The 15,104-nt window shown below is 35.8% G+C and overlaps 2 protein-coding genes across 2 annotated transcripts; one reads left to right on the forward strand and one right to left on the reverse strand.

The window, feature by feature from the left end:
- Nucleotides 1-439: 439 nt before the first annotated feature.
- Nucleotides 440-5,122, reverse strand: LOC112015747 (uncharacterized). Its single transcript, XM_024048185.2, is given in 5 exon segments — nucleotides 440-1,449; nucleotides 1,451-1,783; nucleotides 2,800-3,011; nucleotides 4,648-4,753; nucleotides 4,846-5,122. Coding segments are annotated over 5 exon segments (1,653 nt in total). The 5' UTR covers nucleotides 5,038-5,122; the 3' UTR covers nucleotides 440-639.
- Nucleotides 5,123-8,954: 3,832 nt separating this feature from the next.
- LOC112015687 (glutathione S-transferase T3) lies at nucleotides 8,955-9,955 on the forward strand. The gene is made up of 2 exons (XM_024048124.1): nucleotides 8,955-9,371; nucleotides 9,461-9,955. The coding sequence occupies exons 1-2, from the start codon at nucleotides 8,955-8,957 to the stop codon at nucleotides 9,953-9,955; spliced, it is 912 nt and encodes a 303-aa protein (XP_023903892.1).
- The last annotated feature ends 5,149 nt before the right edge of the window (nucleotides 9,956-15,104 follow it).

Genomic DNA, 15,104 nt, shown 5'->3' on the forward strand with positions numbered 1-15,104 from the left:
CTAGCAACAGTAGGACTAACGATAAACAATGAGAAATTGCTGTACAAAATACTGGAAGAGTTGCCATATTAGTACCATGCCTTTAGTTCTGCAAAAAGAACAAGAAGTGAGCCATTATCCTTTGAAAAAGAAATTCATGTAACCTTAAACTCAGAAGAGCAATTACTGAAAGAAAAACTCATCAAATGACTCCACACAGTACTCGATGGCCAAGGATGCAACATTCACAGAACAAAAACCAGGAGTGAACGCTTTTACACAAGAATTTCATCCTCACCACAGCAAAAGCAGGGGCAAATCCAATTTTAAGGATGTACGGACGAAAGTCACGAAATTTAAAGGATAAGGACATATTGCAAGTGATCTTCAAAGAATTGATAATTCCACTTTTAACACACACACAAGCACCTCAATATTTGAATGTACACACAAGTTGCAATTATTGAAACATCCAATGATTCCTTTATTCATAGAGGGATCAACTATTGCCACAAAATGGGGAAAAATTACTTTAAAAAAAAAAACCACCCCATGAAGGGAAATATAAATACAATGACGTGTTGTATGGCCAGAGTACCAATCCTAAATCTAATGCTATATGTATACTTTCCCGTTGCCTCCTCTTTGGAAAAGGCAAGACTATAACTCAAATTTCCTCTTGGCACGCTTGTTGGCTTTCATAAGCTCCACTAAGGAGGGAAGAGGCTGAGGCACAGGAACATTCATTGTCCTATAAAACTTCCTGAATCTCTCACTATAGCTCTTTGATGATCCAGTTGTTAAAGAAGCATTGTTAAGAACTTCAGTCTCTTTATCCACTGACTTTAGACATTGCACTTCAATATCTGCTATACCTGTCTTGCTTTCTGACTTATGGCATTTCACTTCAGCTTCCTCCTGGAATGGGAATTCTTCTACTTTGTTGGCAGATATTTGTGGAGGGTTATTATTGATAGATGCAACTATTGGACCTTCATGTGAAAAACTAAAATCTTGGAGACCAAGTCTCGCTCTTCCAAATAATGTCACTTTTTTGCTTGGAGGGGACAATTTTATAAGTCCTTTTGGGCCAGTAGATACTTTTACTGGTTCAAATTGAGGTTGAGCATAAGTTTGGGCATGCTCTTCAACCATAGAACCACTAACACCATTGATGGATACATCCACATCTGGAGAACCTTCCGTGGCAATATCAAGAAGCTTCCAGATAGTGTCATTTGGAGCTACTTGATTGCCAAAGCCATGTTTCTTAACAAAATCTAGCTCCATGGCCCTACAACTGGGGGTTGTTGAAACAACCCATTTAGGCACAATAAGTTGCAGGGCCCATTCTAATTCTTCCTTGGATGAGTGAATTGAGTAACAAACATGCCAAACACCAAATTGGTCCCTTACTGCTTCATTCATTCTCAGTTTTCTTTGACTTTCATTCTCCAAGAACTCTTCCTCACTCTTCCTCACATGCATACCACTGTGCTGATGGGCGGCTTATGAGAGGGGCAGGCTGGCAGTGAGCTTGGGCCTCCAAAAGTTTTGCTTTTGCTCTTTCATATAGTTTAGGAAATCCATCTAATACCTGGAAGCGGGACGAGGAGTCTTCAGAGATAATGTCAGGAAATGTTAGGGTTAGAGCTTGGAAACACTCTGGATTAGAGGCTTTATCAACATAAATCTTGGACCCAAATGTTTGAGACACATTTGCCAGAATTTCTTCCTGGCTGAGAAGGTCACAGGTCAGATACACCATGGTGGCATCAGGATGCTTCCATATACAATTAATAACCTATTTCATGGAAACGTAGTTTGAAATGTAAGAAGCAGATTGAGGTTATATTGATATTGTGACATAAGAAATGTGCTTAACATTTAAGATAGAACTGTAGAGAAAAACAATCACATGCCCACACACACACTCACTCCAACGCGAGAGAGAGAGAGAGAGAGAGAGAGAGAGAGAGAGAGAGAGTCATAAACTGCTAAGAAATATAATAATAAAACATAAACATGAAACTTTTTTATTATGCTAACAATCGTCAAGATTATAACAAGGAGCATAAAAGGTCATCTATTTTTAAATAATTTGAATGGAATATATTTCTTTCACAATTGGATGCCCTTATTGATTACTATTACTGATATACAATAATGTTGGTAAGAATTCCCAAAGCCTGCTTAAGTGCCTTACTTATGGACACTAGAAAATGATACACATAACCAGAATGAACTGTGAATTAACTGCTTCCATTTATAATATATACCTAAACCAGAGCTCATATTAACCTTGAGGTTTCATGCAGCCATAAAAAAAATGTGTGGAGGAAAATAAAGTATACTAGTTTAAAATTAGGCCAACATAAGGGCTCATTTATAATTACACATCAAATATGTACGCCTGCTAAATGAATTAACCATTGATGAGGTTCGAAATCAGGTTTCTAAGAATATGCTACCTACAGAAAAATTTTCATGATCCATAAATTACAGATGCAGAATATTGTTTCCACAAATTTTCAAAAGATTACCTTAATGTAAAACAAACTAAAACTACAAAGGAGCAAGCAAGATAGATACTATCAATGGTAATAGCCATGAAAATAGATTTTGATTAAACCAAATACAAGTATATAAAGACAGTTGTATGGTATTTGCACATTCTGTACATTTCAATCTAACACGAGAAAAAAAAAAGTATGTAGGGCTTACAGTACGGTCATAATATACACATCGCAGCATGTTTGAGACCACTGATCACTTCACACATTATAAAAGAAACATGAATAGAATGAAGTCCATGGGTACCTGTTGGATTGCTGAGTGCTTGCCGGGAAGGTTCTGACGAAATCTCCCAAATGTGCAGTCTAGGAAAACATAATCAAGTTGACACCTTGGTACTTTTCCTTTCTTGCGAACAGACTTCTTTGGTAAACTTTGTACACACTCAGCCATGAGTCTGCAATCTCCTGTGTGCAAGATATTACCAAAATTGCCTTCAAACAAGAACATTACAGCTCCTGAGGTTTACACAACCCATGCCAGAAAAGGGACAATCTGTCAATAAAGCTTCTCAAAATCATTTTAGGTTTTGTACACAAATGAAAGAAAGAGATAAATGCATAATCAAATGGGGGATCTATTTGACAAGCAATTTATTAAAGGAGTATTGAACTGTATGAGTCTACTGACTTTTTATCTTTCGCAAATTTTAATGATTTTCCCTTGGCAACATGGCTCCTGAGGTATCTAGTAAGTTGATTGTGCTTCTTTGCTTTTGTAGAATAGTCTTTACTCACACACAAGCTCCCAAGTAGATGCATTTGAACCATTTTCATTTGTCAGTAAAACTTAGATACTTTTAGGCCTATTACATTAGGTTCCCCAATTGAATTAAAAAAACTAGACCTAGTTCCATTGAATTAAATTGTGTTTTAATGGTCAAGGCAATCAGGCATTTAAATTTAATTTTGGAACATAATATACTGCTCCTAAGTTTCACCATTTTTTTTGCTAAGAGCTGATGAGAATTAGAACTAATTGCCTATACATTCTGCAAATTAAATGATCCAAGAATTTTTTATTATTTTTAAGAACTTTCTGAACAAGTTTTACTAGCATTGTTGTTTTCCTTTAGTTGATTCTCTCCCATAATTCCTAAATCCAAGACATTCCTAGCCTAATTATGTCAATATGATGCAGGCACTTGAAAATAAACAATATAATAGAAAATGTTTATTGTGTATAGTTTTGGAATTTGCTTGTGGGAGATATATTATTGTGATATGGCACCATATCCTAATCTTATATTCTCTGCTCTGACTTTGTCTGTTGTTTATTAGGTATATAATTTCCTTCTGTGCGGACACATTAGTGCACATCATTTTAATGTGAAAAATTATTTACTTAAAAATGCAGAAGTTGCCCAAGCTCTCTAGGGGAAATTATGAACCATGTTAAAAGCCCCAACAAAAGACCAGCGATGGTTGAAGTAGTAACCATGTTAAAAGCCACTGACACTTAAAGGGCAAAGGGATGACACCTATTTATGAACAACGGGGCTGTTTATTCCTTAAGGGCCTGTTTGGATTGAGAGAGGAGGGAGGGGGAGCAAAAAGGAGTAGAGTAGAGTTGGCCAAAAATTAGGTTAATTTCCAATCAACTCTACTCTACTCCCCCTCCCTCCCCCTCAAGTCCAAACGGACCATAAATCTGTATTTAGCTAGACCATGGGGCAGAAATTTGATTCATCATGCCTGAAGTCATAAAATAGAGTAACATCCTCCCCTCCCCAGTACTTAATTTTTGTTGAAGTTATAGACTTTTTATTAAACTTGGCTTCATGCCATTCACTTAAATTATCCAAAATAACTTGGAACTACATATCTGCTTTGCCTGCCAATTCATCCCTCTCTAATTCTAAGGGTAACATCCACTCCAATCTCTATTCAATCGTAACCATTAAAAATACAACATATCATTATAAGATCAAATTTAAACAAATCCTATCCCTGAAATATGCATATATAATATGAAATATTCAACAATAAGAACAAAATTATACAATTTCCACAAAACCCACATGAGCAAACCAATTAAACAACAAAATACAATACAGAGCCAATCAAAAACTATAAAAGAAGAACAATAAATTACCAGGGCAGTGGTTGGCATCAAAAGCCGTGACAGTGAAAGCCCCATCAAGATCATCCACAACCACCGACTGCCCAATTTCAATTTCCACAAACAATGAATCATCAAGCTGCACAAAACCCACAAAATTAAGCTCAACCCAATTTTTTTTTTTTTTAAAAAAAAAAAAAAAAAAAAAAAACCCTGAAATCAGAGACAAACCTGGGGGCAGTGTTGAAGGACCAGAGTCTTGGTGAGAAGGGTTGAGTAGATAGGGAAAGAGCATTGGGAAGAGATGCCAACAAAGGATTGGTCTTTGTGGGCATGAGTTAAAAAGTGGTGCCTCTTTCTCTTTGAAGAAGAAGTCCATGTGTCCACTGAGAATGGTAGCCCTTTGGGCATTTCTATTGGCATTTTCCTTCTACGAATTTGTGTTGGGAGAAATGGGTTTGAGAGGAAAAATAAAAGAATAATGTTGTGAAAAAGTTTTCCTCGAGTATTAGCATTGGGAAATGCTAATGCCAAATTTAAGTGAAATATAGCATTTTAAGCCTTAAAATTAGCTGCATCAGAGAATTGTAAACAGTACTATTGCAAATTTTTTTGCAATAGTGTTACTGTGCAATTCTAAATGCATAGAATTGCACTGTAGCAAGTATTGTATCAAAAATAATATATTTTATGAATGTTTTCCCCCCGAAACTTCTCTCTCATCAATACATTCTGCAGGGACTTCTCTCTATATTCCCTCTCTGTTTCTCCATCTGGTCTCTCATCTTCGAAATTTCTCACTTCATCACCATCTTCGAAATTTCTCACTCATCTCCATCTCCAAAATTTCTCACCCGATTCACCCTCACCCACCCTCACCCATTCACCGATTCACCCTCACCCATCTCAACCGATTCACCCTCACCCATTCTCAAGGGTTTTTGGGTTTGGGTTCAGATTTTGCAAAAACGAAGCTCCGTCGGTGTTGGGGGATTCAGCTCCATCGGTGTTGGTGCTGACTGAAAGGTGGGTTTTGATCAATGTATTAGAGTTTTGTGTTTGTGTTTCTTTTCTTTCTCTGCAAGAAAAAGAGGGATTCAGCTTGTGTTTGTGTTTGGGTTTTGATGAAAGAATTGTTGTTGATGTTTGTAGAGATTTTGTTGTTGATTTAGCATTTTCAGAAAGTTTGCTCAGGTTCATCTTCAATTACTAGTAAGCATCTCTCTCTATCTATTTCTCTCCATTCTCTCTTTTCTCTTTGTTTCTGTACCCCTCTGTAAAACCGTTCTTTGATAAGCATTTTTTTTTCCTCACAAATCATTCAACAACTCCTCCTTTCTACAAAAATCCCAATTTTATGTATGTAATCGGTGTTCTTGTATTCTATTTAGTATTTAGTTGCAACTTTGATGTAGAACAGACAGCACATGCCTTCTTGGAGTAGCAAGGGCGCAGGAAGTCACAACGCAAGATCAAAGGGGGGTGCCAGTTAAACATGGCAAAACGGGTCAGAATTTTCTGACCCGACCCGACCCGACCCGAAAAATACCCGACTCGAACCCAATTTTTTTGACCCGAAGCAAAAACGGGTTGACCCGTGACCCGACCCGTGTTTTTTGCGGGTCAACCCGACCCGACCCGCAACCCGATCCGAACCCGAACCATTTTTTTAAAACATTTTTTTTTTTTTGGTAAAAAAATAGTAAAACTAAGACAATATTGGTTTAATTGTTTATTGTGAACTTTAAGGAAACAATTGATACATTTACATAACTACATGCAAATTAATTGAAAGATAAATGATTGAACATTCTGTAATAAGTAAATATTTTTAGATATCAAATAACAAAGTACATGCCAAGATAATCTGGTTACAGTAGAGTTAAAAACACAGATTTAAAATTGTAGACATGTGAAAAACATTCACAAGTGTGAAAATAGTGAAGCTAAAGTATCAAATTAGCATAAATTATGAATACTTAGACCTATTTTTTAATAATTTATGTCCAAAATAAATGGTTTTTCAAAATAAATTATGATATTTCCTAAAGTGTGTGTTGCTTAACAATAATATGATATTCATAAAAGAAATCATGTATAAATAAGTAAGCAATCAAATTTTAAAGTATATCTCAAATTGAAATAGAGTGTCAACCACAACTAATAATAGATTATAAAATTAATTTTTAAGATTGTAAATTTCTTATATGTTTTTATTCTTTATCAAATGAGTTATCCAATAAGTCATTTGCAATTTTGTTTTATATTTTGGAATATTAATATTGTGTAGAAATAAAACTTGTGTATTTGTTTTACTTATCTTTGTGTTATTTTGTTTTAGATAATAATGTTAGGATTTGTATAATTTTAAAATTATTGAATAAGTATTAATAAGTTTAACTGAGTTCATTCTTGATACAAGTGGTGAATTCAAAATAATGCATTTTACATCAAGTAATTTGTTGCATAACTTTCCAAATGACAGATACATATTGTTTTCTTTATAAAAATTAAATAATAAAAAATTCATGTGAAAAATACGGGTCAACCCTACCCGACCCGCAACCCGATTGACCCGAACCCGATTTTAACCCACTTAAAATGACCCGTTTTTGACCCGTGACCCGTTTGACCCGCAACCCGATTGACCCGACCCGAACCCGACCCGACCTGCCCGTTTTGCCATGTCTAGTGCCAGTAGGGGCCATCAGAGGTAACAGTGTCAGAATTGCATGAAATTTGGCAGGTTGAAGGGAAACGGCGTTCTGATCCAGATTCATGCAGATGCCATGAACGTCGCCAAATTTTAGGCAAATTCCTTCGTTAAGGCCCCGAAAACAATGTTTTTGCTATTTATAGTAATATTTGTTTTTCCTTAATAACTTTTAGTTTAAAAGTCAGAATAAGGTCCCGTCTGTTTTGGGACGACCCTTAAGGTCAGTAGTTTATGATTCTGCGTTTAACTCAATTTTGCCATTTTTGGTAAAATTCGGTAATTTTGTCACCTAATCGCTTAATTAGTGCGAATTAGGGTTTTAAACGTTTTTGCCCAGTATTTATATGTTTTGTAGCCGTCAGAGGCAAAGAGACTATTATCAATAAACACAGACTTTTGTCAAATTTTCTTTTCTGGTAGATTCCAGTTTTATCTCCTTGTGGATTCAAAGAAACCCCTCGTAGATTCGAGGTTTACTACCAGAAACTAACAGTTTAGTTTCTGTTTCATCAAGAGAGCATCGTGTGTGCTTCTCTTCAGGCTTCCGCGACATCAAACTCATAAATTGAATAACGTTATACCGTTTGCACTTATTAGTGTTTAATAGAAATGGGGTTCAGACTTCAGAATGTTCAGCTACGGAATTTTTGTGATTGCTAATTGGAAGGTTTTGCTGTGGCTTTCTGTGATAGCAAAAAGTAATGGCAACAGCTTATAGAGAGAAATGATTAATGGGTTATATGTGGGATTGCTTGAATTGCCACAGGCACAACTCAATTAGTTTTATATGAATGCAATTGTTTCACCTCATTTAATATTCTTGCTATAAGTTTCAAGAACAACTCAACTAGAACCTTGTAGCTCAATGGCCTTACCTAGTTATAACATGTAGGCGAACCTGGGATCAAATCCCTCACTTGTTTTAAGCCCAAAAAAAAAAAAAAAAAATGACAGCTATTATGTTTGAGGAATTTAATCTGATATATTTTTTTTTTTTTTTTTCTAATTGCAACGTTTATTGGGGGTAAGGATGTCCACCAACCACCTCCTACAAACCTCGTAGAAGCGGGACCTTGTGTATTGGGTACAACTTTTAAAAAAAAAATAAAAAAAATAAAATTGAAACATCCCTCGAAGGAATTGGGAATCAATTCGAAGCTGTGCTTTGGTGAGCTTGCTCATACTCATGGTGTTTTTTTTTACTCTCTTGTGTTCGGATTCTTGTTTGTTTCTTGAATGTTCAGAAAACATGGTCATAATATATTGATTTTTGTAGTGTTAATTTTAAGGTGAATGTGTACTTTCCAAATAACTGGTATCCATTTCTTTTCTTAGTCTTTCAACTTGATGTTCAATTGTTTAATATTTGGCTGTGTACAGGGCTAGTATTTCTGTAACAAAAAATTACTGTAGTATAGTTGAAATATGTTGATTAGGAGCTGTCAACATATATTGTTTTGATTAGGAGTTGTCAACATATATTGTAGAATGTTGCTATATGTGAGAAGTTGCCACCAAAATATTATGATTAGCTTATACTGATTGTAAAGATACAAATAAGAATTGACTTCATACACTAATTGACTTCATACACTAACTGTTTTAAGTTCCCTATTTAAAAGGGATGGTTAGGCAAGAAGACTATGAACAATATGGTAATTTCTTACAAGCGGATTCCGATTTTGTGGAACCATTTTTAAGTGGGTCTCAAAATCCTTCAATGCCCATCCAGTCTTTACCGAAAGTTGAAATTGTCACCTTTAAACGTGGTGGCAACTTCAGTGTAGATGAGGACCTCCTCCTCATCTTTGCATGGCTTAACATTGGCATGGATGCTGTGCATGGTACTGAACAAAAGGGTGACAAATTTTGGACGAAAATTTGGGAATTTTTTTGTGCGAACAATACTTACAGAACCACACGTTCTAGTACCTCCCTATCAAGTCGATGGGGAAATATTAATAAGGAGACAAGTAGGTTTGCTGGGTTCATGGCTAAAGTTGAAGCTCGAAATAAAAGCGGTACAACTGACGAGGATAAGGTATAAATTATATTGCAATAGTATCACAATATTAATTTCCTTTATAGTTTCAAGAGTCTAATTATTTTATCTTTTAAAAAAAACTTTAGTTGAAAGAAGTAAAGGATCTATATAAAGCTAAACCAAATCCAGCAACTGGCAAATACATAGCTTTTGCTTATGAACATTGTTGGGTTGTGTTGAAGAACCAACCAAAGTGGAGTATGCCTAAGGAAAGATCAAAAAGGCTCCCTCAAATTTCAAGTTCAATCGATCAAGTTGATAGTAATGATGATGACACAGTGGTACTAGAGAGACCAATTGGTAGAAAAGCCGAAAAGGCTAAGCAAAAGAGGACAGATGGTGATAAGGGATTCAATGATTATTTGGCAAAAAAATTGCAATATATTCAAGCATCACATGAACAAGACCAAGAGGCTCTTCGTATCAAAGCGGAAAAGCTTCGTCTTAAAACTATTAGAGAGGAGGGAAAAATAATGACCATGGATATAAGTGGCATGAATGACAAAGAAAGACTTTATTTTGAAAATCTCAAGAATCAAATCCTTGCAAGACAAGTTGGAGTTGACCCAAGGAACATGTAGATGTCTTGTTGTAACCTTATTTTGGTAGTAAATTATTTTAGGGTTGGGTTTGGCATATGTAGATGCCATTTTGTAAATAACCTTATTTTGGTAGTGGCTTATTTTAAGCGTAGGTTTGGAACATGTAGGTGATGTATTGTTCCAACTTGATCAATTGGAAGTAGGTTGTGCCACTTATGTAATCACATCATTTTGTTTATATGAAAAACTTATGTATTTTCTAAGTGTGTTTCTTTGGCTGTTTATGATAGTTAAGTTTGCTAGCTGTTTGTGTGGCTGTTTGGTGAGATTAGAAGCACTATGTCATGTACCACTTAATTTTTTTTTTTGGTGTGGCTGTTTGAAAGGTACGGGGAATTCATGGTTTTTGGTGTTGATTCTTTATTTATGAAACTTGTATGATGAAATAGTCTAGCTTTCTTGCACATGCAAGATTTGTTCTTAATGGGTATTTGCAGACCATGTAAGGGGGAAAATTTTTCTAAATGGCCTTTATGTTATGTTTTGAATGGACATTTTGGATTAGAATGATTTTCAAATTAAATCATTTTTGCCTTTTTCACTTATTTTTGTTGTTGAGTTTCTATCATATAAGTTCCAGCCATGGTTGAATGGGATTTTTAAACATTTTTTCTTATAATTATTGGGATTTGTGTTTGTTTGAAGTGATTGACTGATTATGTTGATGGTACATGGGCCATAAAATTAGTAGTGTTTTACACTGATAACATGCCATAATTTGTGCCTTGGTGTGAGCTCTAAGATTTGCTAAGGAAATGAGTTTTAGCTCAATTGCACTTGGTGTGGCATCTTCATCACTTAAACCGAATTTAATGAACAAGACAAGACATTCTGTTTTTGGGCCACTGGACTTATCCAGGAGTGCTCTCTTTGGTTACAATCTTTTGCTCAATGGCATGTTAGGCTAGTTTCAAAGTCGTGTATCAGTTCAGTAGCCCATTTACCAGCCTTTTCTATTATTGTAGGTGTGGACATGTGGATATAGAGGAAAACTCCACCCTGCTTGCATAGCTTGAGTCTTAATTCAATAAGAATCTGGTGTAAAATAAGGGGTTAAGCATGCTAGATTAGCATTTCAAAAAATAATGAATAGGATGTGCCAGGCACAATTAATATTGTCCCACTCAATTTATTTTTATCTCACCAAAATAAGCTTATATCAATCACACACTTTTTTATTTTGGTTTAAAAAAACAATCACAATTCACACAAATTGGTTTTCAAAAGTGGTACATGACATAGGTGAATTGTTATTTTTTATACTGTAGTACTAGTGCTAGATACTAAAAGAGGCACATAATGCTAGATACTAAAAGTGAGCATTAATTATTACATATTCATAAGTCCTTATGCAATGGAGGAACAAGTGTTTGTTAGAGATCTGTGGACTCATTAGATGGCACATGGATGTTGCCTTTAGACTTGGTGACAACTAAAGAACTGGGAGGTGGGGCTATTTTGGCAGATTCATTGGATTATGTTCATTAGAATGCTCTTGTAGAGCAAGGGAGCTTGTTAATATTATTAGAGATTTAATATTGGACATTTCCATTGAATTTAGTTGGTCCTTTGTGGTTTCCTTCAATTTAATTGTTCAGCTGCAACAATCTCTTAGCCGTGTCATGTGCCTTTTCTTCTTTCAGTTACCATTAGTTGCATTAATAGCATTAATTAGTTGTGGCCTATTGAACATACTCATATAGAAATTACTTCTTATTTTGTGCATTCCTGCTTGTTTTGTGCCACTGTCCTAGAGGAGGCATTATATGCACCTGTGTTTTCTCAATGTCAAATTACTACCTATAAAACAGGGTACTAGACTATTAATTGACTTCGCTTGCCATGGTTTTGTGATTGTATTTTTTATGTTGATCTTGGACAAGGATTTGAATTCTTTTAGTTCTTTGTTACAGTACATTTTTTTTAGAAACTTAGACTCAGGTCTCAAATTGACTGTATAATCCTACCTTTCTCCCTCTCTAAACCCCTCCTCCATGCCTTAGATAATTTTGATATCTAACCCCTTTCAGAGAGCCAAATTCAGGTTTGGGGTACAAGTTACTACTAGAAATGAATGCAAGCCAAATTTTTGGTTTGATGTTTGGTTTTCAATATAGTTTGAAAAAATTTGGTTGCGCAGACTGAAATTAAATTACAAGAGGAACTTGAACCAGTGCTCAATTGCTTGTGTCTCTGTTGTCAAAAGTCAAACATCAGCACATGATGCATGTGTACTTATACATTCCCAGATCAGTAATGGCACAGGTGAGTTCCTTTTAATGGACCATATGTAGTGAAGAGACTTCCTAAAACTCTAAACTTTGTAGCAGCAAGAGTTCCTGAACCATATTATCATAATAAGATTTGAGAAAATAGAATGGTAATTTGTGACGGTCTCTTTCATAGAAAGGATCTACCACATTGATTAATTACCCACATAATGTATTTGTGTTTTTCAGTCATTTTCAATATAGCTTTAGTAAATAAGAGAGGGATCCATACAGATTCTAATTTGTGAACTTCAAATTCAATGGCGGGATTGATTCTGAATTTGATTGCCCATTAGGCCAAAGAGGAAATCTAGTTAGAGATTTTGATTGGAGCTCTATAGCCACACAATAACCTCTATGGCATTCATTTTCAAATAAAGTATAAAACAGTAATAAAGCAAGAACACCAACCTATATAAAACCTTAAGCTCATAATAAGAATTTGTCAAAATCTGTTATGGGGCTATTTTAAGTATGTTTTAAGCTATTTAAGTGTGTGTAATTTTTCTTGAAGTTTGTCTATGTGGCTTAGGAATGGCAAAATGAACCCGACCCGCAGGTACCCGGTCCGACCCGACCCGACCCGACCCGTTTAACATTAGGGTCGGGTCTGGGTTTTCATTAAAAAAAACCCGAAGCGGGTTCGGGTCGGGTCTGTGTATTAGGCATACCCGGCCCGAACCCAACCCGTATATATAATAATTAAAAAAAAAAAAAAAAAATACAGCTGATTTTATGGATGAGTATGTACGGATTGGAGAATCCACTGCAATGAAAAGTCTGAAAAAATTGTTTAAAAGCGGTGGTTGATATTTTTTCCAAGGAATACTTGAGGTCCCCAAAACAACGAAGACATTGCTAGACTTTTAGCCAATGGGAAAGACGGGATTTCCAGGATGCTAGGGAGCATTGATTGCATGCATTGAAATGGAAAAAATTGTCCAGTTGCATGAAAGGTCAGTACTCTGGTCACATTCGTGAGCCAACCATTGTTTTTGAAGCAGTAGCATCATATGATCTTTGGATATGGTATGCATTTTTGGGTTACTTGGGTCAAATAATGACATTAATGTATTGAACAATCTCCTATATTTCTAGCTCGAACAAGATGTGCTCCTACAGTAATTACTCAATCAATGGTCATGAGTATACAATGGGATACTACCTGCTCTGATGGCATATATCCGAAGTGGTCAACATTCGTTAAAAACAATTCCATCTCCACAAGACACAAAAACAAATTATTTGCAAAAGCCCAAGAGGCAAATAGGAAGGATGTAGAGTGTGCATTTGGAGTGCTTTAAGCAAGATTTGCAATTGTGCGTGACCTGCACGATTTTTCAATAGTGAAACACTTCATGACATCATGAAAGCGGGTGTATAATTCTTCATAACATGATCGTTGGATGAGCGAGATGTAAATGAAGTGTGTGAATTAGATTATGAGCAAATTGATGACGAATCCTACTATACAACTGTCACGGGAGAACACAAATACATTTACGGAATTCATTGAAACCCATCAATGTATTCAAGACCATAAAAATCATTTTCAACTGCAATCATAACTCATTGAGCATTTATGGCAATTACAAGGGACGAGGAACTTAGTAAGTGTGTGAGTTATGCGTGTGGTGTTTTATTGTAATTTGATATATTTACGAGTCTCTAAAGACAACATGATAGTTATGTATGTGGATTGCATCTATATATATGTATGTGGACTTTGGTAAGTTGCATGTATATATATCTATGTGGATTTAGTTGAGTATATTTATATTAGCAGTTGCATGTATATATATATATATGTATGTGGATTTTTTAAGTTGGCAGGATGAGTACATTGATATTTGGCAGGTTGCATATAATATATATATATATATATGTATGTATTATGTATGTATGTATGTATGGATTTTTAAAATTAGCAAGTTTGAGTAAATGATATTTGCAAGTTCTTGCTATAGAAAAATTGGCAGGTTCTATATGTGGTGTGGATCATTAAAGTTGGCAGGTAATTTACAGATTCTATATGTGTGTGTGTTGGATCAGAAAAAATTAGCAAGTTCTATATGTGTGGTATGTATTTGGCAGGTTGTTGGAATAGTTGTTGAATTGACCCAAAAAAAAAAGTTTGCTGGAAAGAAATGATAAAGGGCCAGGGAAAGATATTTGACAGTGTAAGGTTGAATTTAATCAACCATTTAATTGCTTTATTCCGTGACCAATTTGCTGTAATTTAGCACTTAGTAACCCTGTATTTAGGTGGGAAAATGTAAGGTAGTGTGTGAGAAGATGTGAAGAAAAGCTCAAGAGTGTGCAAGAAAAAAGAGTCTCCGACTAGGACTCGCGGGTGGTTCGCGACTGGCAAGCCGCGAAGGCAGGCACGTGAGAGCACACTGGGAAGCTGAAGGTCGCGCCAGCTGTCACGCTACAGGACAAAAGTTCCAGACTGGCCAGGCCGTTACGTCGCGACTTGAACTCGCGACTTGACAAGCCGCGAGACCAAGTTGCCAACTTCCCTGTTTGGCAAAAATTGAAGTTTTGCATTCCCTTCTCACCCTACTATATATACACCCTTATACCCATCATTTTGAGAGAGCTCCAGAGAGAATTTTGGAGAGAAAACCCTAGAGAAATACAAGATTGATTCATTCCAATCTCATCTAAAGAGACTCTACAAATTCCTCTACTCTCTTCCTCTCCATTGTCATACCCTGAAAGGTCATTTACCAAACCCTTGTCTCTCACCACACCACGTCTGTGAGAAGGTCCATTTGGTGCTTTGGGAAGCAGTTTGGAAAGGAACCAATATACATTGGTTGATGCTATGGTCAAGTAGCGGAATCTAACATCAC

Source organism: Quercus suber, unplaced genomic scaffold, assembly GCF_002906115.3.
Source record: "Quercus suber isolate HL8 unplaced genomic scaffold, Cork oak 2.0 scaffold_539, whole genome shotgun sequence".
In the NCBI taxonomy this organism is placed as follows: domain Eukaryota; kingdom Viridiplantae; phylum Streptophyta; class Magnoliopsida; order Fagales; family Fagaceae; genus Quercus; species Quercus suber.

Bases quoted from the DNA above. Each gene is read 5' to 3' on its own strand.
- LOC112015687 (XM_024048124.1), top strand. From the start codon at position 8,955: ATGGTTAGGCAAGAAGACTATGAACAATATGGTAATTTCTTACAAGCG. The intron at 9,372-9,460 runs GTATAAATTATA...AAAAAACTTTAG, and splicing joins GTACAACTGACGAGGATAAG to TTGAAAGAAGTAAAGGATCT.